General features: G+C 41.7%; 1 protein-coding gene across 1 annotated transcript; it reads right to left on the reverse strand.

Annotated features, from left to right (window-relative positions):
• Positions 1 to 990: 990 nt before the first annotated feature.
• LOC306699492 (vascular endothelial growth factor A-A-like) lies at positions 991 to 14,295 on the reverse strand (the record flags this gene model as incomplete). The annotated part of the gene is made up of 7 exons (XM_079164124.1): positions 991 to 1,650; positions 3,190 to 3,321; positions 5,401 to 5,433; positions 5,517 to 5,593; positions 6,133 to 6,329; positions 13,542 to 13,584; positions 14,149 to 14,295. The coding sequence occupies 7 exons, from the start codon at positions 14,293 to 14,295 to the stop codon at positions 1,629 to 1,631; spliced, it is 651 nt and encodes a 216-aa protein (XP_079020250.1). The 3' UTR covers positions 991 to 1,628.
• Between the last annotated feature and the right edge of the window lie 11,764 nt (positions 14,296 to 26,059).

A 26,059-nucleotide genomic window follows, 5' to 3' on the forward strand; every position in this document is an offset into this window, starting at 1 on the left:
GTCTGATTGGACAGTCTTCGCTAAATTAGGTCCGAGCTGAGCAGCAGCAACGAGACTCCAGTCCTCCATATGACATGCCTTAGGGCCAACAAGTGCAAAACCATATGTCCCTCGCCCCAGTCCAAAATGAAAAACACCTGTGTTGGCGCATCATTCATGCACATGTTGGCCGTTGGGGTTTCTATCGGTCAACCGGCCCACCATAATCCCCCTCTAGCTTGTGAGAAACACAGCTTCAGTTTAAATCAGGAATGTCAAAGCATCGACTTGCAGTCCTTTTTCCCACAAAAAAAGGAGTTTACAGTCATACGTGTTCTCCATTGAATCTCCAGACAGATTGAAACAGTTTAAAAAATGACCGTACCACTGTATATAAATATCGGAATACTGAGCATATTCTATAAATGATATGTAGAGTACTAGACAGAGGGATATCTAGTAAGTATAAACAGATCATTTATGATCAACTAAGCTGTTGTGGATGCCTGACTATATCTTTGGAACACACACAAAGATATTAAATAAGGGAACTGGAAGGTTGTGGATTTCTACACTGAGGTACTGATCTGATCTATGATCAGCATTTCTAGTCACTTCTTGTCTCCGCATATACCTACAGTAATAACCCGTTAGACAGCCTGGCCTCAAGAGATTTTGTTAAAGGAACACAATAGCTCAAAATGTAAAAATAAAGTCTGTGCACAAAAAGAGATAAGTCTGTTTTCCCATGAGGGAGGGGTTACATGAGGGTGGCAGGACCAGGAACAGGTCTTGGTTTCTTACCCCTAATGCTGATGGAAACTTCAACCTTAAGACCAATATTAATTTTGGTCACTTGCCCACACGTAGGCCGAACCCTAATCTAATTTTAACATTCACTAAAATCGTTTAACTTGCTAAAATGTCACCATTAGGTAAGTTCTAGTTCAGTTCTTGCCATCATCACATAACCCTTCCACGAGAGAAGAAGATCATCTTCACATTATCCGTCACCTTGGCATATAACCTGCATCCATAGTCACTTCAGGAAACTTTTTAGGTGTATTATTACACCGATCAGTCCATACAATGGGGAAAAAAACTTCATGTCACAGCGGAAACAGTATTTGGACCTGCCGTTCGGATCAAGCACAACAGTTCCTTCACCTCCGCCTCCTCGTCCTCCCTCTGTCTCCACTAGTCTCTTCTGTCAGAGTTCGGAGGTGAGTTGGGCTGCTGCTGCACCGTTGAAGTCGTGCTCACCAGTTTTTGTTACTAATATATATTTAAGATCTTGCATATCCACAGCAGACTAGCATCCAGTGAAGTGTTACAAAAAATAACTTCCCATGAGCAGAAGGCTACCGAAACATTTCCCGTTCACACGCCAGTGGCGCATTCGTTTCGCTTTAAATAGTGTCTTTATATGTAGCAGCAATACACATTGTTGATGTACTTTTACTATATGTACATATATATATATATATATATATATATATTAATATTTTAACGCGAAAACAGTCTGTGGCAAGATCTGCGTCAAGAATGTCCTGTCTTGCTTTGTCATTTTGTGTCCTTTCAGGGAATGCATCCTCAGGTTTCAAAGTGCTGTGCCAAGAAAGAATTCCTTCATAACAGTGTTGCCGGTCTCATCTCCTCGGTTTATCACATCTGTGGAAGACAAGGTGAGAATCTGGTTAAGTGACAAGCAGCAAATTGGTTTTTTTTAAGCCTCATCTCCCAGAATATGATGAATATGATCACACCCATGCAGATAAAGGGACTATTCAGAAACAGGGGCAAGATAGATGATCCGATCAGTTTTAACCTCCTCGTACTTTCTCTGCTGCATACAAAATGTACTCTGATATTTAGTAAAACAAACACTTGATTTAATCTGCACATCAAGTTCTCATGTCTCAATGTTGTCTCAGGGTTCAGGAGGAGGGGTTCTATCTGGAACTGGGGGTGGGGTGGAGGCGAGCAGTGGGGGTGAACCCTTAGGTCCCCTCCACTCTTCCTCCTGAAGTGTGTGGCTCTCTGAATCCCGAGCAGTGTGAGAGGTCCCTCGGGGTCAGGTGGGGTCTCCACCTTGTTAACTAGCTATGTGTTGCACACAGTCGGCAGACCACTTTAACTCCTTTCATCCGAACACCATCGGCTCAAAATGACCAGCAGGTCTGTAACAAAGCAGGATGAAACTCTCCTCCCTCACAGGTAGATCCATATATTATCACTGGGATGTGAAAAATTATATTTTCTGTCCAAGAGAGAATGTTCACGCTTGCGTTGTAGTTGTATGCATACAGATACCCATCTCTGAAATTTCTGCCTTCACCTCAGTACAATACAGGTCAATGACATGACACGAAACACAGGGGGCGCTATGGGGGTGAGACAAAGGTCCCTGGCCTGAGTGTTCAAGTGTTGAGTTATATGCACCTCAAGCATTCATATTCAGCCTTCTACTGAGGGAAGAATGCCAATAAAAAGTGCTCACAGTGAAGTCTGTGGATTGTTAAGAGTAATGGTGAAACAATTTCTGCATAAAGATGTTGCCATCATTTTTCAATGTTTTGAGAACCACAAAGGAAACTGTATTCAGCTGTGGCAGTAAATGGATGACTTGAATCGTGGACAATTAAAACTGTCGGAGTAAAAAAATATGTGCGAAGCAACCCTTTAAACGTTTACATGTTCCTCCTCTTAAAATCCCCTTTCTTTTGTCATCCAGCTAAAACAAGTCACTTCTTGAACTAAGAACATTTTTCTTACTTCACCAAAAACATCATTGAGTTTTTCACTCAACAACAAGTAATGATGAAAACAATCAACAAATGGAAAAATAATTTCCAGTTCTGAATAAAGGCTGCCGGTTGCTTCATCCAGACTGACTGAAATGGGGTATTTGGGTCCGGGAGTTTTGAACCATAACATCATTACAGATGTCTGAAGTAACATCATTTCATACCAACATCTTAAATATTCAGGGTGGACATTTAACATTTAAATCTGATGTTACCTTTGCATCCTGTAAGAGACAGTGAGAACACAGAGAAGCACCGAAACGTATGTAATGTATGAACACCAACACAACACCAAAAAGCAGGGAGAAGCGTGCATTTCTCAGCAGGAAATGATTTTTGCTGGAAGCACAGAGATGGGAAGGGAGGAAAAACCTTGTTTATGGTGTATGTATGGTAAACAAACCTGCAAGTTCTTTCGTTTAACTCAAGTTGCCTGGACTTGCAGACTAATTGTGTGAATTTGCAGGAACATTTACAGGTGAAAGGGTCCTGCACAAACAAGCGCTTCCTTCTCTCTGAGCAAGGCACACAGTGGCTGCAAGGGAAGCAAAAAGGGAGAGAGAGAGAGAGAGAGAGAGATCTAAGCTATAGAGCGAATTCTACAGAAAGGGCAGACACAGCCCCCCCCACCACACACACACACACACATTTGATGTTTTGATGGGCCCCACACACATTATGTGTAGAAGGCCCATGACTTTCTACTGAAAGTGTAGTTCTGGAACTCTATTTTAACAAGAACACAAATGACATCATATTGAAAGTGAAAGGGTCATTTATGTGCTGTAAAAAATGAAGGGATTTTATGTTGAAAGGCATTAATGGAGCCAAAGCCAACAATTTATCAGGCCCTACATGGCAGGCGATGATGAGGAGATGAAAAATGAAAATGTTTTGACGTTGAGGTAGACATTATAGTTGTTGCAGTATCTGTCACAGTGCTCAGCTTATGAGATTGAAGGTCACACCAGAGACAGGAGAGAACTAGATATATACCACTAGTTGCTATGGGGAAAAAAGTAACTTTGCTTTATAGAACTGATCTTGCTTTGCACAACACACCCAAACCGTAGGATCGATTCCGTATCCAATTTTAGAGCTCCTGTATAAAAACAGAAGTTATCTGTGAAGCTGTCAAGGCTACACACTGTGCTTTAATTCTGGACTTAACTGTTGTTGCCATCTATCCTCTGAAACAAAATGAAACATGGCAACAGACAGAAAAAAGAAGCAGCAAGCAGCTATCAGGCCAAAAGACAGCCTTAAAGAAAAAAAGACCACGTCTCATAAAGAAAAGGGCAAATTCATTTCACGTGGAGTGGAATGTTGTTGCAGATATAAAAAAGGACACAGGCAACACATGGAACAAAAGGTTCATTTTGAACATACCATGCTGACACCACATACTGCCGCATTGGGCCAGGCATCAATAACAATGCTGCTGTCACAGCAAACAGAGGAGGAGGCAGGAGAAAGAGAGGAGACACCTGAGCAGATGCAGGGTTCAATCAAACGCTGATTAAGCCAAACAGGAAGTAGTCAACCAACAACATCTGGTCTGCCCGACTGTATCAGAGTGTATGTTTCCCACTCCACTTTGCCACAGAGTGAGCTATGTGCGCAAAGACAGGTAGACATCAACAAGCTCAATTTAGCTCAGCATCATTAGCTCACATGGTCCCATCTCTCTTCCACCAAGCCGTCAGGATTTAACCCGCACCCTTTTAAGTTAGACCAGCTGTGACCTACTGCTGAGGAGACACACACTAACCAAATGCATGCACATGTCAAACACACACAGCGCTATGTCAACTGTGACAGTGAGCGAGTTCCCTTAGTCAAGGAAGACACCGCGGCTCGTCTCCGAGCTCATCCTCTATTTACACCACTAAAAATAAAAAAGGTTAACTGCATGTCACCTGTTGCTATAATTAGACTGGGGAAGTAGCTGAGGGTCAGGTTTGTGCAACTGGAGTCAGAGCGCAGACAGCAGTGGGTGGTCACTTACGCTGTTATGGCCGCACCATAAAGTACTAAACCCGGTGCCATAAAAAGAGCACGCTCAAAGTGTAAAGATAGGACCTGAAGGCCCGACGCTCTACCTCCACCATCTACAGCAAACAGGACTTCCTCCACTGTGGCAGCACCGAGCATGCTCACTCTGTTGAACTAAATTTAACGGGCCACAAACTCTTTTTAATTTGGTAGCGACCACAACGTGTCCGTAGCACTGAGCACTGGAATCCAGTCTGCTCAAAGTGTCTTTCTTATTCTTTAACCAGATTTGCCATTAGACTCGAAGGGGGTTGTTTGAGTTCTCCCACATGTTTAGACTTCATGTCATTTCAGTCCTTTGGAGTTTTGCAATAAAAAAACAAAAGCATTTTTGAGTATTGTTTTGGTAGGAAAAGCATCCTGTCATGGATGTCTCAACACTCTTCATTATGTAGAGCTGAAGCTAAGTGCATCTCAACATCCCGCTCTGCTCCAGAACAACAAGCCATCAAACTTTCACATAGCGCTTTTATAGTCGTCCCACCACTCTGATTAGTGGTGGGACCTCCTGAGCCACAGCCCCATTGACCAACAGAGACAAAAGACAACACCTACTTACTATTGTTTCTTTGCTTGAACATCTGGCTTTAGTCTGAAATGACAAAGAGGAAGATGATTTAGTTTATTGCTATGATTGCACCTCTGCCATTGTGTGTGAGGGCTACAGTCTCTTACCTGCAATCACACTTTTGATGCTCTGTGAAACTTAAGTGAATAGTGTGCTGCATTACCATTGGTCTAAACCGCATCACCTTGAGGAGAAACAGAGAACATAACAAGGCAATGTTGAGATTAAAACAAAATCAGGCTACAGTCTCAACCCCTCAGCTCTGACCTGTCTGTCCCACTCTACGTCCCTCTGTGTCCATGGAGACAACATGTCTGACGTGTCTCCTTCATGCTCTCCATCAGTGGGTGGAGTTAGCTCAGTTCTTACAATGTGACCTAGCTATGGAACTCCATACTTGGATCACGTGATGACAACAGAGCCTTCTCCATAACAAGCAGGCAAAGTCCATCGGCTGATGAAGATGCGATGCATGCGATGCAGTTGAAAGTAAACCTTGTGTTGAGATTACTTTGTCAAACTACTACTTCTATGGTCAAGAAGTAGAAATAACTTGAATTATTTGGTAAGTGAGCTAGAATAAAGAGAAAATAAAGAGTAACAGTATTGGTGGAGTTATATCGTGTGCCTAAGTGCTTGCATGAAGTCCCAGAGTTGTCTATTAAGGTGTCCATTTTGTTCATCAGTTAAGTTCAGGAGGACGCAGTCATCCCCTGGGCTCACCTGCAACGTGACATTGTGAGTTTCCGTGGGAACACACTCCATGGCTTCGTCGTTGCAGCAGCCTCCACAGCGGTTGAGGACGACACAGGAAGGAACATAGGTGTGTTCTGTGTCCTCCGGATACTCCTGGAAGATGTCCACCAGCACCTCTCTGGGCTGACACATACTCTTGATGATGACATCTGGGAGAAGAATGACTAAAAAAAAAAAAGATTGATTATTTTTTCATCATCATCATGATGACTGTCATGATCTTTACTTTACAGCCAGGGCAAAACGGAATAGAAAAGCTTTATGTAATAAGTAATCCTTATCAAATCAAAATCACAGATCTGTGACCTGAGCAGCATCAATGTATGGGGTCAGATCAGTCTCAATAATTTCAAATGCACACAGAAAGACTCACAAATGCACACAGAAAGACTCACAAATACAAACAGAAAGATTCACAAATGCACACAGAACAATTCACAAATATATTCGATTTACAAATGCACGCAGAACAATTCACAAATACATTCCAATGCACAAATAAATAAATTACGATTTATATAAATGTAAAAAAAAATCACAAATATATTTCTGCATTTGTATGTATTTGTTTGTGGATTTGTATGTATTTGTTTGTGGATTTGTATGTATTTGTTTGTGGATCGCACTGCATTTATTTGTAAATCGCTTCACATTTATTTGTGGGTTTTTGAGACTCATCTCACGTCGCTGGATTCACAAATGCGTTTTTTTCAACATAACCTGTCTGTAGCCAATCAGATGTCAGCCTCATTTTCAACCAATCACATGAGCGCAGCTCCCCCCTCCCCTCCCCACGAGACTGTCCGCTTTGTTGAATCAGGAAATAAATATTGTAGCCGTCTGTGTTCACCCAGAGCTCTACGATACCTCATATCAGTAGAGACCGGACCAAACTATGTGTATAAATGTTATTTCGGAGTTCCTTTTTGTTGGTTTATTGCCGTTAAATCACTTTATGTTGTCATACAGCTGTGGTAAACAGCCGACGTGTGGCTTGCTAGACACAGTGAATACAGCTCGATGAAATCAACTCCGGCGCGTCCAGCGCGATTCACCGATTCACGCGATCGAACACAAATAGTCCCCCGGGGAGACAGGCGGCGCGAATAACGCGATTAATGCGGCGCGAATCACGTTTAGTGTGAACGCAGCATTACGCTGGCAGCCTCGTGACCTCATTGTTTGTACCATATGGTTTACACACACATATTTTGGTCCGGTCTCTACTGATATGAGGTATTGTAGAGCTCTGGGTGAACACAGACGGCTACAATATTTATTTCCTGATTCAACAAAGCGGACAGTCTCGTGGGGAGGGGAGGGGGGAGCTGCGCTCATGTGATTGGTTGAAAATGAGGCGGACATCTGATTGGCTACAGACAGGTTATGTTGAAAAAAACGCATTTGTGAATCCAGCGGCGTCAGGACAGTCTCAAAAACCCACAAATAAATGTGAAGCGATTTACAAATAAATGCAGTGCGATCCACAAATAAATACATACAATTCCACAAACAAATACATACAAATCCACAAACAAATACATACAAATGCAGAAATATATTTGTGATTTTTTTTTACATTTATATAAATCGTAATTTATTTATTTGTGCATTGGAATGTATTTGTGAATTGTTCTGCGTGCATTTGTAAATCGAATATATTTGTGAATTGTTCTGTGCGCATTTGTGAATCTTTCTGTTTGCATTTGTGAGTCTTTCTGTGTGCATTTGCAATTATTGAGACTGATCTGACCCCATATCAATGACACCTGTTTTTGCTGCTGACAATGTGTACAGTATTCCTGGAGAAAGTAAATGAGTCTGTGCCAAACTGGCAGCCTACCAACCATTTGGTGAAAATGGAAATTACATGTTAGATGATGCTCTATTAAACTCCCAGTAATAAAAGTAGAAAAGATTAGATTCCAAGATACTAGGAATAGACGACTTGGGCTGTATGGTCATGTGACAGACGGGTAACACAACAGACATTAGTGATTATTTCAGTGGCTCTGATCACAATAAAGCAGCTGCACAGAAAGATGCCACCTTCACTGAGTTGGTATGGAGACGCTACATGTTATATGAATGTTTGACCTTGGAATGAAATGATATCAACTGCAGGTGGATTGTGGATATATATGAGCATTATTCATTTTGACTTCCCTATGCAAAATGTAACATGACACACAAGCATTATTTAATATCTGGAGATGAAGAACAGGAAATGTCATACCAGTGTCAGATAGAGCCCTACACCAACTGAGTGACCTGCCAACCCTCTGTATTTCCATTCCCTCTGCAGCCCAGAATAATCCATCCCACAGTCCATCACACTCGCTCCCAGCGACCCTCGATAACTCCTGACCCCTGGTCTGTCAGAGCAGCCGTGATCTCAGGCACTGTGGCGCCAGGGTCCACCTCTGACATGAGACCCTAGGAAGCCCACCCCTGTGCAAGCACTGCCTCTAGACCAGGGGTCGGCAACCCACGGCACCAGAGCCGCATGCGGCTCTTCAGCCCCTCTGTTGCGGCTCCCTGAGGCTACATCCACACTAATACGTTTTAACAAACAAAAACGATCTCCGTCCACACAGGGTTTCAGCATCGTTTTCGAAATGATCTCCCTCCAGACTAAAACGCCTGAAAGCGAATATCACATGACTATTCATGTACACTGGGCTTGCGGTTGGGTGCCGGTGTAAACAGGAAGTAGTTTGGTTGCTTAGTTAAAAAAATAGAGTAATAAAGTAGTCTTTAACAATGACTTAAAATCTTTCTCTATAAACTCAAACAGACACATTTCGTAGAAAGTTTTAGAAGTTTTATTTTTCAGGCTTAGTTACAGCGCTGCAGGTCTTGCTCTATCTCTCTCACACATCAAATATACTTTGAAATCAACACTTACACATAAAGGTTTACTAGATTATGGTCCATAAATGTGGTCAACACGTCTCTCACTCCTTTCCTCGGTTTCATTGTTTCTGTTCTCACTCGTAGCTGCTGGTTGCTGAAGTCTCTGTCCTACTGGAGAGCAATTCATGTTTTGTTCCTTTATAGTTTATGTGTGCAAACTTCACAATAGTTGTGCAGAACAAAATAAGCATTAATAAGGAAAGTTTTGTGTCCGTCCTCAAAGCCGCTAACCGTGACTTCAGACGTCCGCTCCGTAGCGCTGATAACGCCGCTGGACACGCCGCTCACTAATCGCTCCAATAACAGCTGCTTCCTCTGTAATAATGCAGACTTTAACTGGACAACAGCTGCTAGTAGAGACAACACAGTCAGTAACACCTGTAATCAGTTGTCCATGTTGAATTAACCTGGTAATCAAGGCAGTTGTTGTTTGTGATCTTCCGGGAAAGGGTCACGTGGTAGGGACATGATGAATCAGGGAAGGAACGTTGTGGCTGCTAAGAACCAATCAAGTAGTGAACATGGGTGTCTATGTCATCATTTCTAAACTTGTGCGTTTAAAAGCGTCCACACGAAGAGAAAACCCTGGAGTTTTAAAACTCCTCACTTTTAGATGCTTGAACACTCCAGCGTAGTGTAACCGTAAGCAGAACATATGCGTTTTCAAATGGAAACGTAGTATTGTGGACATGTCCTCAGCCTTTGACAAAAAATAACATGGAAATAAATAATGGTTATTTTTATTTTATTTTTTGCACAGTGGACAATCTTTCAAAGGGAACACTTCTTATCTTGGAGTTTGAGGTGATACTGTGTCACTGAAAATAAAAATGTTTTAATATTTTGTCAACTAAAATGTGCGTCACATCCTATTATGTCGTGGTCAAGAGCCTTTCCCTACAGGTGGCTAATCATGATTTGCAGACCCCCGCTCTCAGTAAACTATCAATGGATAAATCCAAAAAAAGAAGTCACGAAGAAAAATAGAGTTTAATTCTGCGTAGACGTATTCATTTGCTTTCACTGCCAACGATGCTGACAACAGACATGAACAAATAAAACAGACATGAGCAGCTACAACAGACATGAGCAGCTACAACAGACATGAGCAGCTACAACAGACATGAAAAGCTACAACAGACATGAACAGCTACAACAGACATGAACATCTACAACAGACATGAACAGCTATAACAGCAGACATGAACAGCTATAACAGCAGACATGAACAGCTACAACAGACATGAACAGCTACAACAGACATGAGCAGCCACAACAGACATGATCAGCTACAACAGACATGAACAGCGATAACAGCAGACATGAACAGCTACAACAGACATGAACAGCTATAACAGACATGAGCAGCTATAACAGCAGACATGAACAGCTACAACAGACATGAACAGCTACAACAGACATGAGCAGCTATAACAGCAGACATGAACAGCTACAACAGACATGAACAGCTATAACAGACATGAGCAGCTATAACAGCAGACATGAACAGCTACAACAGACATGAACAGCTACAACAGACATGAGCAGCTATAACAGCAGACATGAACAGCTACAACAGACATGAACAGCTACAACAGACATGAGCAGCTACAACAGACATGAACAGCTATAACAGCAGACATGAACAGCTACAACAGACATGAACAGCTACAACAGACATGAGCAGCTATAACAGCAGACATGAACAGCTATAACAGACATGAGCAGCTACAACAGACATGAGCAGCTATAACAGCAGACATGAACAGCTATAACAGACATGAGCAGCTACAACAGACATGAACATCTACAACAGACATGAACAGCTACAACAGACATGAACAGCTATAACAGCAGACACGAACAGCTACAACAGACATGAACAGCTATAACAGCAGACACGAACAGCTACAACAGACATGAACAGCTACAACAGACATGAACAGCTACAACAGACATGACCAGCTATAACAGCAGACATGAACAGTTACAACAGACATGAACAGCTACAACAGACATGAGCAGCTATAACAGCAGACATGAACAGTTACAACAGACATGAACAGCTACAACAGACATGAGCAGCTACAACAGACATGAACATCTACAACAGACATGAACAGCTACAACAGACATGAACAGCTATAACAGCAGACATGAACAGCTACAACAGACATGAACAGCTACAACAGACATGAGCAGCTATAACAGCAGACATGAACAGCTATAACAGACATGAGCAGCTACAACAGACATGAACATCTACAACAGACATGAACAGCTACAACAGACATGAGCAGCTATAACAGCAGACATGAACAGCTACAACAGACATGAGCAGCTACAACAGACATGAACAGCTACAACAGACATGAACAGCTACAAGAGACATGAACATCTACAACAGACATGAACAGCAATAACAGCAGACATGAACAGCTATAACAGACATGAGCAGCTACAACAGACATGAGCAGCTATAACAGACATGAACAGCTACAACAGACATGAGCAGCTACAACAGACATGAGCAGCTACAACAGACATGAACATCTATAACAGCAGACATGAGCAGCTATAACAGACATGAGCAGCTATAACAGCAGACATGAGCAGCTACAACAGACATGAGCAGCTACAACAGACATGAGCAGCTACAACAGACATGAACATCTATAACAGCAGACATGAGCAGCTATAACAGACATGAGCAGCTATAACAGCAGACATGAGCAGCTATAACAGACATGAGCAGCTATAACAGCAGACATGAACAGCTACAACAGACATGAGCAGCTATAACAGCAGACATGAACAGCTACAACAGACATGAGCAGCTACAACAGACATGAACATCTACAACAGACATGAACAGCTATAACAGCAGACATGATCAGCTATAACAGACATGAGCAGCTATAACAGCAGACATGAGCAGCTATAACAGACATGAGCAGCTATAATAGCAGACATGAGCAGCTATAACAGCAGACATGAGCAGCTACAACAGACATGAACAGCTATAACAGACATGAGCAGCTACAACAGACATGAACAGCTATAACAGCAGACATGAGCAGCTATAACAGACATGAGCAGCTATAATAGCAGACATGAGCAGCTATAACAGCAGACATGAGCAGCTACAACAGACATGAACAGCTATAACAGACATGAGCAGCTACAACAGACATGAACAGCTATAACAGCAGACATGAGCAGCTATAACAGACATGAGCAGCTATAACAGCAGACATGAACATCTACAACAGACATGAACAGCTATAACAGACATGAGCAGCTACAACAGACATGAACAGCTATAACAGCAGACATGAGCAGCTACAACAGACATGAACAGCTATAACAGACATGAGCAGCTATAACAGACATGAGCAGCTATAACAGCAGACATGAGCAGCTATAGCAGACATGAGCAGCTATAACAGCAGACATGAGCAGCTATAATAGCAGACATGAGCAGCTATAACAGCAGACATGAGCAGCTATAATAGCAGACATGAGCAGCTATAACAGCAGACATGAGCAGCTATCACAGAAATGAGCAGCTATAACAGCAGACATGAGCAGCTATAACAAAAGACATGAGCAGCTATTCAGGGATTCAAAGATTTACCCCTGTTTCAGTATTGTTTATTAAAAACTACAATGACAGAATAAATGGCCTTTGAAAAAAGGCTTTGTATTCGTGAGTTGTTTTTTTAAAGATTTACATCTTCAGGGTAGAAATGTCAGACCGTGGTGAGACTATAGACACACTATAGGGTGTGGGGGTGTGTGTGTGGGTGCTGTTGTTGAAAAAAATCTGAATCTCCATCTCAGCAGAGGTGAATTTAACAAGTCATGTGAACAATGACTCGGAGTGCTCCAGTTTTATTACCGAGCATTTCCGACAGGGTGTCTGTGTGAAGGTCTGCAGCATGCAGATGGCAGACTTCCTGCACCTTTACAAACACTAACAACAATCACACAACTGATGCTGTTTGGAGCCAGCCAACAGGTCCAACCTTGGCCTTAGCACATGTCTCAAACAAATAGGATTATGGCATTGAACCAAGGCTGACTGTCTGCGTTCTTCCAACCACAAAAGAAACACAACAAACGTAACACTGCGAATTATTGTGAAAGTATTGACTGATTTGTGGATTTTCTCCCACATTAACTCTTGTTTTAAAATTTGCCCTACTTTTATGACGACTCCAAAGTCCAGAGTCCGACTTTTCACCACTGGGAACTTTTATTCCTGTCTGCTGTGTACAGAAAAACAATCCTCAGCTTGCACTACACAATCCCCACTACTTATGTCAAACCTTTACAGAAACAAAGTCAGTCTGAGGCAGAGTAGTTACAAATGTCCATCACATGTCCAGTAGGTGGCCCTATGGACATCTGGTCTACACACAGGAAAGGAAGAAGTCTTTAACAGACAGAAAACTTACCCTCATTTTTACTCTTCTCCACTCCCTTGTTAATGCTGGCAGTCTGGAAGAGATGCACATCAGACCAAGTCATAAATATTAAATATTTCTCATCTATAAAAATGTCTGTCTTGTTAACGTATACATCGCAGTACATGAAAGTATGTAAAGGTTTTTATCTGAGCCACATCAAAAGAAGCCAGATCACCAGTTTGATGCAGCAATAATTTATACTTATAGAGACTGATATCAGAATTGTTGTAAAGTTCTTACTCTCCATTCTGTCTCTGCCTATTAACATGTGCAGTCAGAGGCATCAGCCCTGTCAAGCTACAAACACGTAGCTGAGGAGCCAGGCTAATTTACCTTCAAAATAAAAGCGCAGCAGCCTGTCACGTTTTAATGTAAAGTATGTTGACCAAAGGATCATTTGAAATTTGAAAACATCTGGTCTGCCTTCTACTGGTTTTAAATTCATGCGTCCATGCATTCAAATATTTGAAAATGAAAGCAAAGAGTCTGCACAATATTCCATCACCGGGTAAAAAGAGAGTGGGCTATATATAGTGAAATGCGTCACTCCAGCTCTTAAAATTGCTTGACTGAGTTATATTTTGAAAGGAGTAACAGGAACCTGCCTTTGTTTTGATTGTAAAAAGATGACGTGAATAACCGGCATCTCTGGCAGACCTCCGTTCACCTTATGTGGCTGCTGTAAGCGGCGGAGATATTGCGTGAGAAAGCGGATCGGCCTGTGTGGGAACGAGATGGGCATCCTTGCAGGGTGCCAGGGCAGGAGGACAGGAGGAACCGGGTCTCAGCTCCCACACACTCCGGATCATGGATCTGGGACTAAACCCTGCGGCTGAATGCTTAGAGGACTTACTGTACAGACAGAGTTCAAACTACAGGCAGAAATCCATTAAGAAATGTCCCGCTTTAATGCACATAGTGTCAGTTACTATTCCATTTCGGCATGTATGTTATCCATGTAGCAGCATTCATTTAACAACTCTTATGACGTATTCCCACCGTCATCACACCGCTGTAGTGACGGGGGCTTTAGTTCCATTCTACTAAGTAGCCTACTTTGTGGTGAACAAAAGACATGCCGAAATGAAAGGACTGTCTTCAAAAATCTAGAGACAGTCATTACAGGTAGTTGTCAAGCGTGTCTCTTTACACTTTGGCTCTTAAGCCGATCCGCTTTGAATGAATTTTAAGTGCAAAAACAAAGGCAAAGAAGGGCATGTATTAAGGTTTTCATCAAAAACTACAAAGTGAGATACAAACAGAAAGATAATGCTAGTTTACCAAAGCAGGCAAGCTGGACATAGGCCTAAGACTAGCTTTTTGGCCGACACAAAATATATTTAGTAATACTACATTACAGTAATTATAATTGGAACACAGCAGTAACTAAATCTCAAATAATTGAGGATAGAGAAAGCTGTTGAGCTTTAAAGGCACTTGTGACGAGAACAGGTGTCCCTATCTGATAATTAATAATAAATATGAATAATTAGACGATAAGAAAATAAAGTCCAAGACTCACCTTTACAGTGGATAGGTGAAGAACCGCGACCAAAAGGATGTGTACCAAACTGACAGCAAAGTTCATGGTTGTTACTCCGCGCGATGAGTGTTAAAATGTATGCGGTCGTTCAACATTTAACAGTATCAACAAAACAACACGCACAAAGTCAAAAATGAAAAATATCTATTTTAAAAATAACGCGGCTATAGCAAAGTCAAATCCATATTTTCCACAGGCATGGCACGTCCGCTGGAAACCTTACCATCCAACAAGCCGCGCTCGTCCACAGACAAAGACACTCTGAGAGGTTCTGAAGCCAGGAGCTCAGGAACACAGCGATCCTCCAACAATCACTGTAACAATGTTTAGTGTGGAAGCGGAAAGAGGGGGGCTGTCCTTCTTCACACTTATTAATCCCACAACATTAAGGTGTGTCTGTGTGCCACTGTCTGCCGGTATAAAGTCATCTCCCTTCTAGAGGTTCTTATTGACGGTCCACCCCTGTCTGTGCCGCGGCTTCTCTTCTCTCTAAAGATCTTTGGGGAGCATCGACAGCAGCTTGTCCCCGGACTCCGTAGCGGCACCAGTCTCTTACGTTCTGTCTCCTCTTGGCGGCTGCTGCTACAGTTCATGCGTTATTAAACTGGTCGGGTATCAGAGGCCACCAGTCTTGTATCTGGAGGCGGGGCGGCTATGGGGAACCAATGGAAGAGAGGGGGGCGGGCGTTGATCTGGATCTGCTGTTCACTCTCTCTCGCACACACACACACACACACACAAAACACAGACACAGGAGAGGTAAACTAAACTGCGATGTTTACTACTGTCAATTATACAAAAAAAACTTAATTATAATAATGATATCTAAATACAAAAATACTATTTTGAAGCATTGAAGATCATCATTACAAGGTACAAAGACAAAAGAACCCTGCTAATTTATTTTCCCCTCTACAATCATTTACTAGAGCAGTGACTGTAGGCTACAAATATATAGTTTTGTGTGGAGCATGTACAGCATTCTATTCTCTCATTTGCTTACTTCAGGTGAATGGCCTATCATACGGTATTACAATAATGAATAGTTAACACATCCATCTTCTATTGTGATTTGGAATATATATCTTTTTTCTTTTTATCATGTATATTTGTACAAGTTACTCATGATGTATTACTTAAAATTAAAACATATAAATGAATGAAAAAATATATCACATACTGTATAATTCATAATTTTTTACAAACCCACAGATAATTATTACCAACCCTAGTTCTCATCAGCACTGCAGAGCTCTTTCAGCTCGCTTTGGTTTTTTGGTACACTAACTGCTCAGAACCACTCAAATAAATATAGGACTTTCTTAGTATCTTGAGTTGCAAGTGTTGTTAGTCACGTGAGTCGTTAGTGTCGTTAGTCAGGTGAGTCGTTAGTGTCGTTAGTCACGTAAGTCGTTAGTCACGTCAGTCATACGTGTCATTAGTCACATGAGTTGCAAGTGCTTTTAGTAATGTGAGTCGTTAGTGTCGTGAGAGTTGCAGGTGTTGTTAGTCACGTGTTGGTTACGTAAGTTGTTAGTCATCAGTCACATGAGTCGTTAGTGTCACTATTATCTTGAGTTACAAGTTACAAGTGTTGTTAGTTATGTGAGTTGTTAGTGTTAGTTACTTGAGTCGTTATTGCATTAGTCACGTGAGTCGTTAGTGTCATTAGTCACATGAGTTGCAAGTGCTTTTAGTCACTTGAGTCGTAAGTGTTGTTAGACATGATAGTTGCAGGTGTTTTTAGACACGTGAATGTGTCGTCAATTATGTAAGTCGTTAGAGTCATCAGTGATATACGTATCTGATATATACAAAAATATGTAATCTTGATTCGGGAGTGAACTGTCCCTTTATATTGCCTCTTGGGTTTCTTTCTTCTTTTTTTGCATGTGTGTTTTATGCTGAATGGATGTACTGCAAAATCCTGCCATCACAGTGTTTCCTTGAAGGTATTCATAGTGTCAGTTGTACACACCAAAAGTGAATAAAGCGCTACATTTATAACACCGCTCAAAAAAAATGAAGGGAACACCTAATTATCACAGTATAACCAAGTAAATTAAAATTCTGGGGTATTGATCTATCCCAGGGGTCGGCAACCTTTACTATCCAAAGAACCATTTTGCCCTATTTTCCACCAAATAAAATTTGTCTGGAGCCGCGAAAGCTATTTGATATCACAGCTTATAAAGTTTTATATATAGTTATATTATTTATACAAAAACTATAGTTTGTTGTATTTCTGAAAAATATAGAACGAGAAGTTCTTTACAATTCTTGACATTTTATTGCTATTTTACCTGTTATAATAATATCAAACTCTTATGAAGAGGAGAAAAAAACTTGCTCAGTTTGCTGCAGCAGTTGAGATATCGCTCTTTTTCGTTCATCTCCAGCTTGATACTTTTCAGTTAATGCTGTGTGCTTGTTCTGGAAGTGTCTTTCCACATTACATTTTTTGCACATATCAAGCATACAGGTAAGCCAGCATTGTTGGCAGTGAAAGCAAATTAATACGTCCATGTGGAATTAAACTCTCTATTTTCCTCCGTGACTTTTATTTTTTTGGATTTATCCATTGACAGTTTACCGAGGGCAGAGGTCTGCAAATCATGATTAGTCAACTGCAGGGAAAGGCATTTGAAAGGTGTAATAGGATGTGTAGCACATTTTAGTTGACAAAATATTAAAACATTTGACTCAGGTTGTGTTCTTTTCTTGTAGAGAAACTCTATTGCAGGGGTATTCAATTAAAATTCCAAAAGGTCCAGATGGAGAAAATCTCCTCGGGCAAAGGTCCGGAACATTACAATAATATCTAACTTGCGCTATTTAGTGCCATATATATATAGATATATATATATATTTTAGTGCTGGGCAAGTTAACGCGTTATTATCGCGTTAACGCATTCATTAATTAACGGCGACAATTATTTTATCGCGCGTTAACAAAGTTTTTTTTTTATTATTAAGCGGACATTTTTAACACAAGAACTGGCCTGCCGACCAGCTGGCAGCTAGCGGTGAACAGCTGTGTGGCGTCTCTTCCATCTCTTTCCTTCACCTACATTTCCCTGGGTCCTAAGTCTCTCCATGCACAGCTTCTTATCACCCTCTATGTACCAACGTACATTTATAACAAATACCACACATATTACACGGTACTCAGCGTTGCATATGTGTCTGACCAAAATACCAAAAAAACAAAAAAGAAATGATTCATTTCAATTATTTCTTTAGAGTTTTTAGAGTGTTTTTGTTTGGAATATGTATAATAAGCATATCATTTAGTTATCGCTCCTGAGAATTTAACAAACATAACAAATAAAATAAAAAAACATGACGTAGATAGGTTTGCAGTTTTCAAGGTGTATATTTCAAATTGCATCTCTTACACACAAATAAAGTTGTAAACACCGGCTGAATATCTATTATCAGAATCATAACTGTATTTTAACTGCTACTGTGTAAAGGGAATACTTGTCACGATTAAGGCAGCCAGATATACCTGTTCAACCAAAGTGTGTCTGGTCTCACAGAGCTCATCTGTGAATACCAGAGTGTGTGATTTGTGAGCTCACTATGTCTAGCAAGCCACACGTCGGCTGTTTACTACAGCTGTATGAACACAAAATAAAATTATTTGGCTGTGATATAACAGCAATAAACCGACAAAAAGGGACTCCGAAATAACTACGTAATGATGCACATTTGTACTTTTTTTCTCAATGGAGCTCGGATCGATCGGTGCTAGGCTATGCTAACATTGTAGCAGCTCAATCAACGCTCACAATAACGTCATCGAGACGTAATTACGGCAGCGTCTATTTCATTGTTTGTACCATATGGTTTACACACACACATGTATACACATAGTTTGGTCCGGTCTCTACTAATATGAGGGATCGTAGAGCTCTGGGTGAACACAGACGGCTACAGTATTAATTTCCTGATTCAACAACGGCAGGACGTCAGCCATGACAGGAGAAACATCTCAACGCTGATAGGCTATCGCGCCACAGCGCAACTGAGGAAGACGGTAGCTGTGCAATGACAAAATAAGATAATCGGAAAAATATTTTTATAAATTATAATACATGTAGTGTATTTAAGAAATATATATAAAATTATAAAATAGCTATAACTTTGTGATTCTGTTTAGGCCAGCAGAGAAGGCCTTGCTGGCCCTGATGGCCCACCACTGGTTAGACCAGGGGTCGGCAACCTTTACTATCCAAAGAGCCATTTTGCCCTATTTTCCACCAAATAAAATTCGTCTGGAGCCGCAAAAGCTATTTGATGTCAAATTTCTCGCCACATATCAAGCATACAGGTAAGCCAGCATCGTTGGCAGTGAAAGCAAATTAATACGTCCATGCAGAATTAAACTCTCCATTTTCCTCCGTGACTTTTCTTCTTTTGGATTCATCCATTGATAGTTTACCGAGGGCGGAGGTCTGCAAATCATGATCAGCTAACTACAAGGAAAGGTGCATTACGTCATAAGATGCAAGTGGTGGATCACGTAGCGTGGCTGTTTTTGAATATATTACCATTTTGCTCGACAGGGTTCGAATCCAGGTTGATGCGATCTTTCCATAAATATATTTTCTTCAATGTATTTCTTCATACGTGGCTGTGATGTAGGGCTCACTTATACAATCGTAATACCCGCAATATATATGAGATGTGGCTTTTAGATCTCCAGCAATATGTTTGTGAATGTTTGACGAATCTGGCAACAGAGGCAGAAAACAGCTGCTGCTGTTACGCGAACACAACACACGCACGGAAGGGAAACCAGGTTTGAAAACCAGTAGGACGTAACACCGGCACCCACTGCATTCCCAGTGTACGTGAATAGTCACGTGATATTCATTTTCAGGCGTTTTAGTCTGGATCTCGAAAACAATGCTGAAACGCCGTGTGGACGCAGATAGTTTTTGTTTGTTAAAACTCGTATTAAACGTATTAGTGTGGATGTAGCCTCAGGGAGCCGCAGCAGACGGGCCGAAGAGCCGCATACGGCTCCGGAGCCACGGGTTGCCGACCCCTGGGTTAGACGTTATGTAATTCATTATATTTAATTGGATAATGTAATCACATGAAGATATATTTAGATCATGCACAGATTCATTCATTGACAAGTCAAGCAAAGTCCTCTGCTCCTCTCAGTACATCATTCACCAAGCTCTGGAAGGTCGTCCGGACTCTATACAGTCCACTTGGCACTACGCAAAGTAGTGAAGTTCTTGGAGGCGTCTTAGATTGCATTCCCCAATTGATCAATCAGCTCATCAACCCGTGGCATTAAATAAGGTTCAAAAACTGACACTGCATTCAGTCACAAAAGGTTAGTACAAAACTTCCGTTTTGGGTCTTGGGGACAAGTAGCACTTGGCTACACCACTCATCAAGAGATGGTTCGATGATGGGTGTAAGGTGAGTCAAGTCTGGCAACATTAGGGGCCTCAGCCAGGGAGGGAAAATACTGCTCCTACAGCTCTTCCTTATTGATCACAGCATGAGCCCACAACTGTGTTGATGCCTTTGACTGGTCCACCGATTCCCTCAGCAGGTTCACATGAAACCCATCTCCTAACGCTGCTGTGCAACGGCTAGGTAGCTATTAGCCAGCTCTTGGTACCTGTTGAGCTAGTCTCCAAGATATTAGAGGGCACTGCTGCTGTCTCCAACTGCTTTTCTCCAATTGGCAGAATAGGCAAAATATACTTTGGTAGTGATTGGTTTCTGAGCCTTCCTGTAATAATCAATAGCCTCTGCTCTGAAAAGATACAGAGCCAGGAAGATGAGTTTTTGAAGGAACTTTATACATATACACTTTTCGAAAACAATATTGTTTTTAAATGCTTTACCTGCTTGAATCATAATAAAAACATTTCAGAACTACAAGACAAAAGATACATTTTGTTTCAATGTGATTGGTCACATTTCAAACATCACATTTTCTTTTTCACATTTTATCTTTTTTTGTGGAAAGATTGTAAGGACTGGACAACACGGCAAGGTCTTGAACAAATAAACCTTTGTGCTCATTGCAACGTGTCAGTGTACAAGTTTGTAATAAATCCATGCTTCAGCCAATTTGTCTCTGTGAATATTAAGCATCCTGTTTGGTAATATGCTCTAATCCAATCAGCTCAGTGGGATCCAGCTGTGTAGTCCTAACTACAACCACATCCATACCCTGGTGACTTACCCCAGGAAGCCAATTAGGGAACCCAAAGCCAGAGGCCCAACCCTCTTCAAGTCTTGTTTGAAAATCTATAACACTTCCTAACTTTTTAAATGGTCTTCATCTTCTGCAGAAGCCAATTATGGTGAAACGCCAGGATGTTTTTTAACTCTTTATGTAGTATCTTCTGTCCGTTGTGGGATCTTGTAATTTCCAAGGTTGAGGTAAGATATTTCACTTTATTGACCCAACGAGTCACCGCTCTATTGAGCCCTGTATTCCTATAGCGCTCAGTAGTAGTCACTTCATAAACTTCTGTTGTCAGGATCCCTGTCTGACCCGTTGTGTGTTAACCACTGTTTCCCCCCCCCCCCCCCCCCCCCCCCCGATCTCCTCTCCTCATGTGTCTGTCATTCCCCTGTTTGTTATTGTATGCCATGTGCTCTGTGTTTGTTTTCTCGGCCTGCCTCCAGACACCTCCCATGGCCACACCCCTGATTGGTGCACAGCTGCGGACAATACGGCTCGTTACCACCGGCAGTGGCAGTTGGACACACTGGATCCTGATCCCACTGATCACCGCCTGGCAGTATATCAACCCTGGTCCTGCAGGCCTGGGTTGTCAGTCCGTATCGTCTTCTGCCTCAGTATTCCGCTACCGCCGTCCATAAATTCCCGTTGACAATTCCTGTGCTAATCTCTCTCCTCTCTGCTACGGGAGTAGAGTGCCTGCCCTACGGGAATCACACCGTCGATCCGGCCTGCAATCCTGTGTCGGACCACAGGTTCCACACAGCCATTCCTATCATCTATCCGGTAGAAATAAAATCAGTTTGTACTGGATTCTGTGTCCTGTGGTTGCTGTTGGGTCCTGATCCTGAACTCCAGTGACATCTGTAATGATAACATTTTAACTATTGGAGACAAGATTAATCACCTCCTACCCTCAACCAGAACAGATTTATCTATAAATACAGTAACCTTAGAAACAGCTGTAAATGTTTAGTTCACAGCCCTCATTTGTCTCCTCCACTCACCTCACAAACACCTCTGCTGCCTCCCCCCCTCTCCCCCCTGGTGAGTGAGCTGCATGGACACAGAGCTCTCAACATCAAAGGGCTCTTCCACCACTTGTGCCATGACCCCCCCCCCCCCCCTCTCTCTGTGATGACTGGCCAGGTTAGGAGACAGCTGGAGAAACTTCACCAAGGTAAGGCTGCTGGACCTGATGGCATCAGCCCCAGGCCCCGGAAGACCTGCGCCATCCAGCTTTCTGATGTCCTGCAACACCTCTTCAACCTGAGCCTGAAGCAAGAGGGGAAGTCCCTGTGCTGTGGAAGACGTCATCCCTGGTTCCTGTACCAGACTCCGACTGGGCCGTGTGCTGTCTGATATGGTGGTCAGTGATACTGGAGCCCCACAGGGAACTGTTCTGTCTGCCTTCCTGTTCACCTTGTACACCACTGACTTCCAGTACAACTCAGTCATGTCATCTGGAGAAGTTCTCCCCGTGTACAAGAAGGGGATGAGTAAACTCTTTTTCTTGAGGAAACGATCCTTCAACGTGTGCAGCAAGATGTTGGAGATTTTTTACTAGTCTGTTGTGGCCAGTGCACTGTACTTCGCCTTGGTCTGCTGGGGGAGCAGCATTGGAGCCGGAGACATCAACAGACTTAACAAACTGGCTAAGAAGACCGGCTCCATCATTTGCTGCAAACTGGACAGTCTAGAAAAAGTGGTGGAGAGGAGGACACTGAAGAAATTATTATCCATTGGATAACCCAGACCACCCTCTCCACCACCTACTACAGGGACAGCGGAGCACTTCTCCAACAGACTCATCCAGCTCCGCTGTCACAAGGACAGATACAGGAGAACATTCCTGCCCAGTGCAATAAGGCTTTATAATAAATCACCTCTGGTCAATAACACTGCTTCACTGTTTGTACTGTGGTTAGTTTGGTCAATCTTTGCACTACTGTTTATTTTAGCTCAGTTAATAATACCATACTATTTCATTGTATATACTGTGCATTTTGTTATAATTAATATTTGTAATCTGTTATTTTTAGTGTATATATTGTGCATTTCTATACTTTATATTTTATACTTAATATTTTTACTTTTTACTCTGTTACTTTAATTGCTTTAGTATATTTTTTACTGCTGTAACAAACAAATGTCCCCTTGTGGGATGAATAAAGTATCCATCTATCTAAACCTGATATATATCTAGACTGCTTTTCTCCCGTCAACCTTGACCAATTCTTCAAGACTTCAACATTTCTACATCTAAACCTTCTACCTGTCTCTTAGACCCTATCACGACTAGGCTGAGAAGTTAATGTTAGTTAGCACCTCTTTACTAGATATGATCAATCTGTCTTTACTAACAGGCCATCTACCACAGTCCTTTAAATTATTAAACATCTTCATAAAAAAAAACACTCTCAATCAATCTGTACTTGTCTTGTTAGACAAGAAGTGCTACATTCAACACCATTGACCATCAAATCCTAATAAAGAGATTTGAACCTTAAATTGTCAGGAAGCACACTACGCTGGTTTAAGTCCTATTTATCAGATCAATCCCAGTTTGTGTATGTAAACGATAAATCCTCCATGCACACCAAAGTTAGTCACGGAGTTCCACAAGGTTCTGTGCTTGGACCATATTTATTCACCTTATACATGCTTCCTTTAAGCAACATTATCAGAAAATAATCCATAAACCTTCATTGTTATGCAAATTATACCCAATTGAATCTATCGATCAAGCCAGATGAAATCTACCAGTTACCTAAACTCCAAGCATGTCTTAAGAACATCAACACCTGGATGACCTGCAACTTCCTGATGTTAAACTCAGAAAAAGTTATTGTACTTGGCCCTGAATGCTTTCGATAAAAATGATCTTATGATATAATTACTCTAGATGGCATTGCACTGGCATCCAGCATCACCATAAAGAATCTGAGTTATCTTTGATCAGGATTTTTCTTTTAACTCTTAGATAAAACAAATTTCCAGGAATGCCTTTTTTCACCGACGTAACATTGCAAAAATCAGGCACATCCTGTCTCAAAACAATGCTGAAAAATAAGTTAATGCATTTATTACTTCTAGACTTTATTATCAGGCTGCTCTAAGTCTCTTAAGACTCTCCACGTGATCTAGAATGCAGCAGCACAAACTAAGAAAAATGATATTAGCTTCTCTGCACTGGCTTCTTGTAAAATCCAGAATATAATTTAAAATCCTCCTCACCTACAAGCCTTAAATTGTCAGGCACCTTCCTATCATTAAGAGCCGATAGTATCCTATTACCCCACTAGAGAGCTGCGCTCCTAGAATGCAGGGTTACTTGTGGTTCCTAGAGTCTCCAAAAGTAGGTAACAACATCTTTAAGCTCCTCTCCTGTGGAACCTGCTTCCCTGTTTCACTTCGAGGGGCAGACTTTCCTCTTTGATAACGCTCATAGTTAGGGCTGGCTCAGGTTTGCCTTGGACCAGCCCCTAGATATGCTGCTATAGGCCCAGACTGCTGGGGGACCTTCTAGGAAACACTGAGCTCCTCTCTCTAATCCTCTACCTCTCTATTTGTATCCCCTCATATCCCATTATGCATGCCACTAATTTATAATAAATAATTCTTCCCTGAAGTCTCTGTGCTATCTTGCCTCGCAGGTTTCCATGGATCATGTATACCTGGACCTTGGTCATGCCTCCTGCTGTGGCCCTACCTGATACCCACTGCTACTATTATTAATATTATTAGTCACATGTCTATTACTATTAGTGATACTATTACTGATTTTATCATTATTATTCTATTATACATACTTCTGTCTGTTTATTATTAGTCATAATTTTTCTATTATTATTCTGCTATTATAAGTGCTACCACTGCTATTCTGTGTTGTAATTCAATTATGTTCATTCTGTACACAGGACAACTATTGCACTTCAACCCATCCTAGGAGAGTGATCCCTCCTCTGTTGCTCTCTTGGAGGTTTCTTCCTTTTTTTCCTGTTCAAGCTTTTTTGGGGAGAAGTTGTGAGGATCCAAAGACAGAGGATGTTGTATGCTGTACATATTGTAAAGCCCCCTGAGGCAATTTTTAGATTTCGGGCTAGACAAATAAATTGAATTTAATTGAATAGATAAGCTGGGCTCACTATTCCATTTCCTAAGGCCTAACTGGCATATAAAAACAACTCAAGCCGCCTCATCTTTCTCTCCAGATCCGCAGGTACCCATCTGAAATCCCTGCGCTGCTGATCTCCAGTACTCAGTCCTTTCACCTGACCATTCCAGCCCTAGTTCCCCACCTGAGGTCTTATTTACCCGAGCTTTCCTGCTCTGATGAACTCCAGTGTCCGGGCCACCTGTCTCTTTGTTTCTTCCCTCTGAAATAATCGTATCATTAAAAGCGCTGAACTGTTCCTCTCTGCCTGGTTGTCTCCTTTTCTGTGTTGCCTCGTACATATCTTGTTACGGATTACATAAGTTTCCACTACAGATTCACAGCAGGAGATAGCTGTACCAAGCTGTGGTTCTGCTTGGTGGCATTGCTCAGCAGATCAGTTTAAAATATTGCAGAGCGGAATAGTACAAACAGAAACAGCCACAGTGATCTAAAATGGCTCTAGACGTCAGGGGGCCTTCGGTTCCTCCAGTGGCGGGCCGTCAGGGCCTGCAAAGCCTTCTCTGCTGGCCTAAACAGAATCACAAAGTTATAGCTATTTTATAATTTAATATTTT

The sequence above is a fragment of the Pholis gunnellus genome (assembly GCF_910591455.1).
Source record: "Pholis gunnellus genome assembly, chromosome: 8".
Classification (NCBI taxonomy): Eukaryota; Metazoa; Chordata; class Actinopteri; order Perciformes; family Pholidae; genus Pholis; species Pholis gunnellus.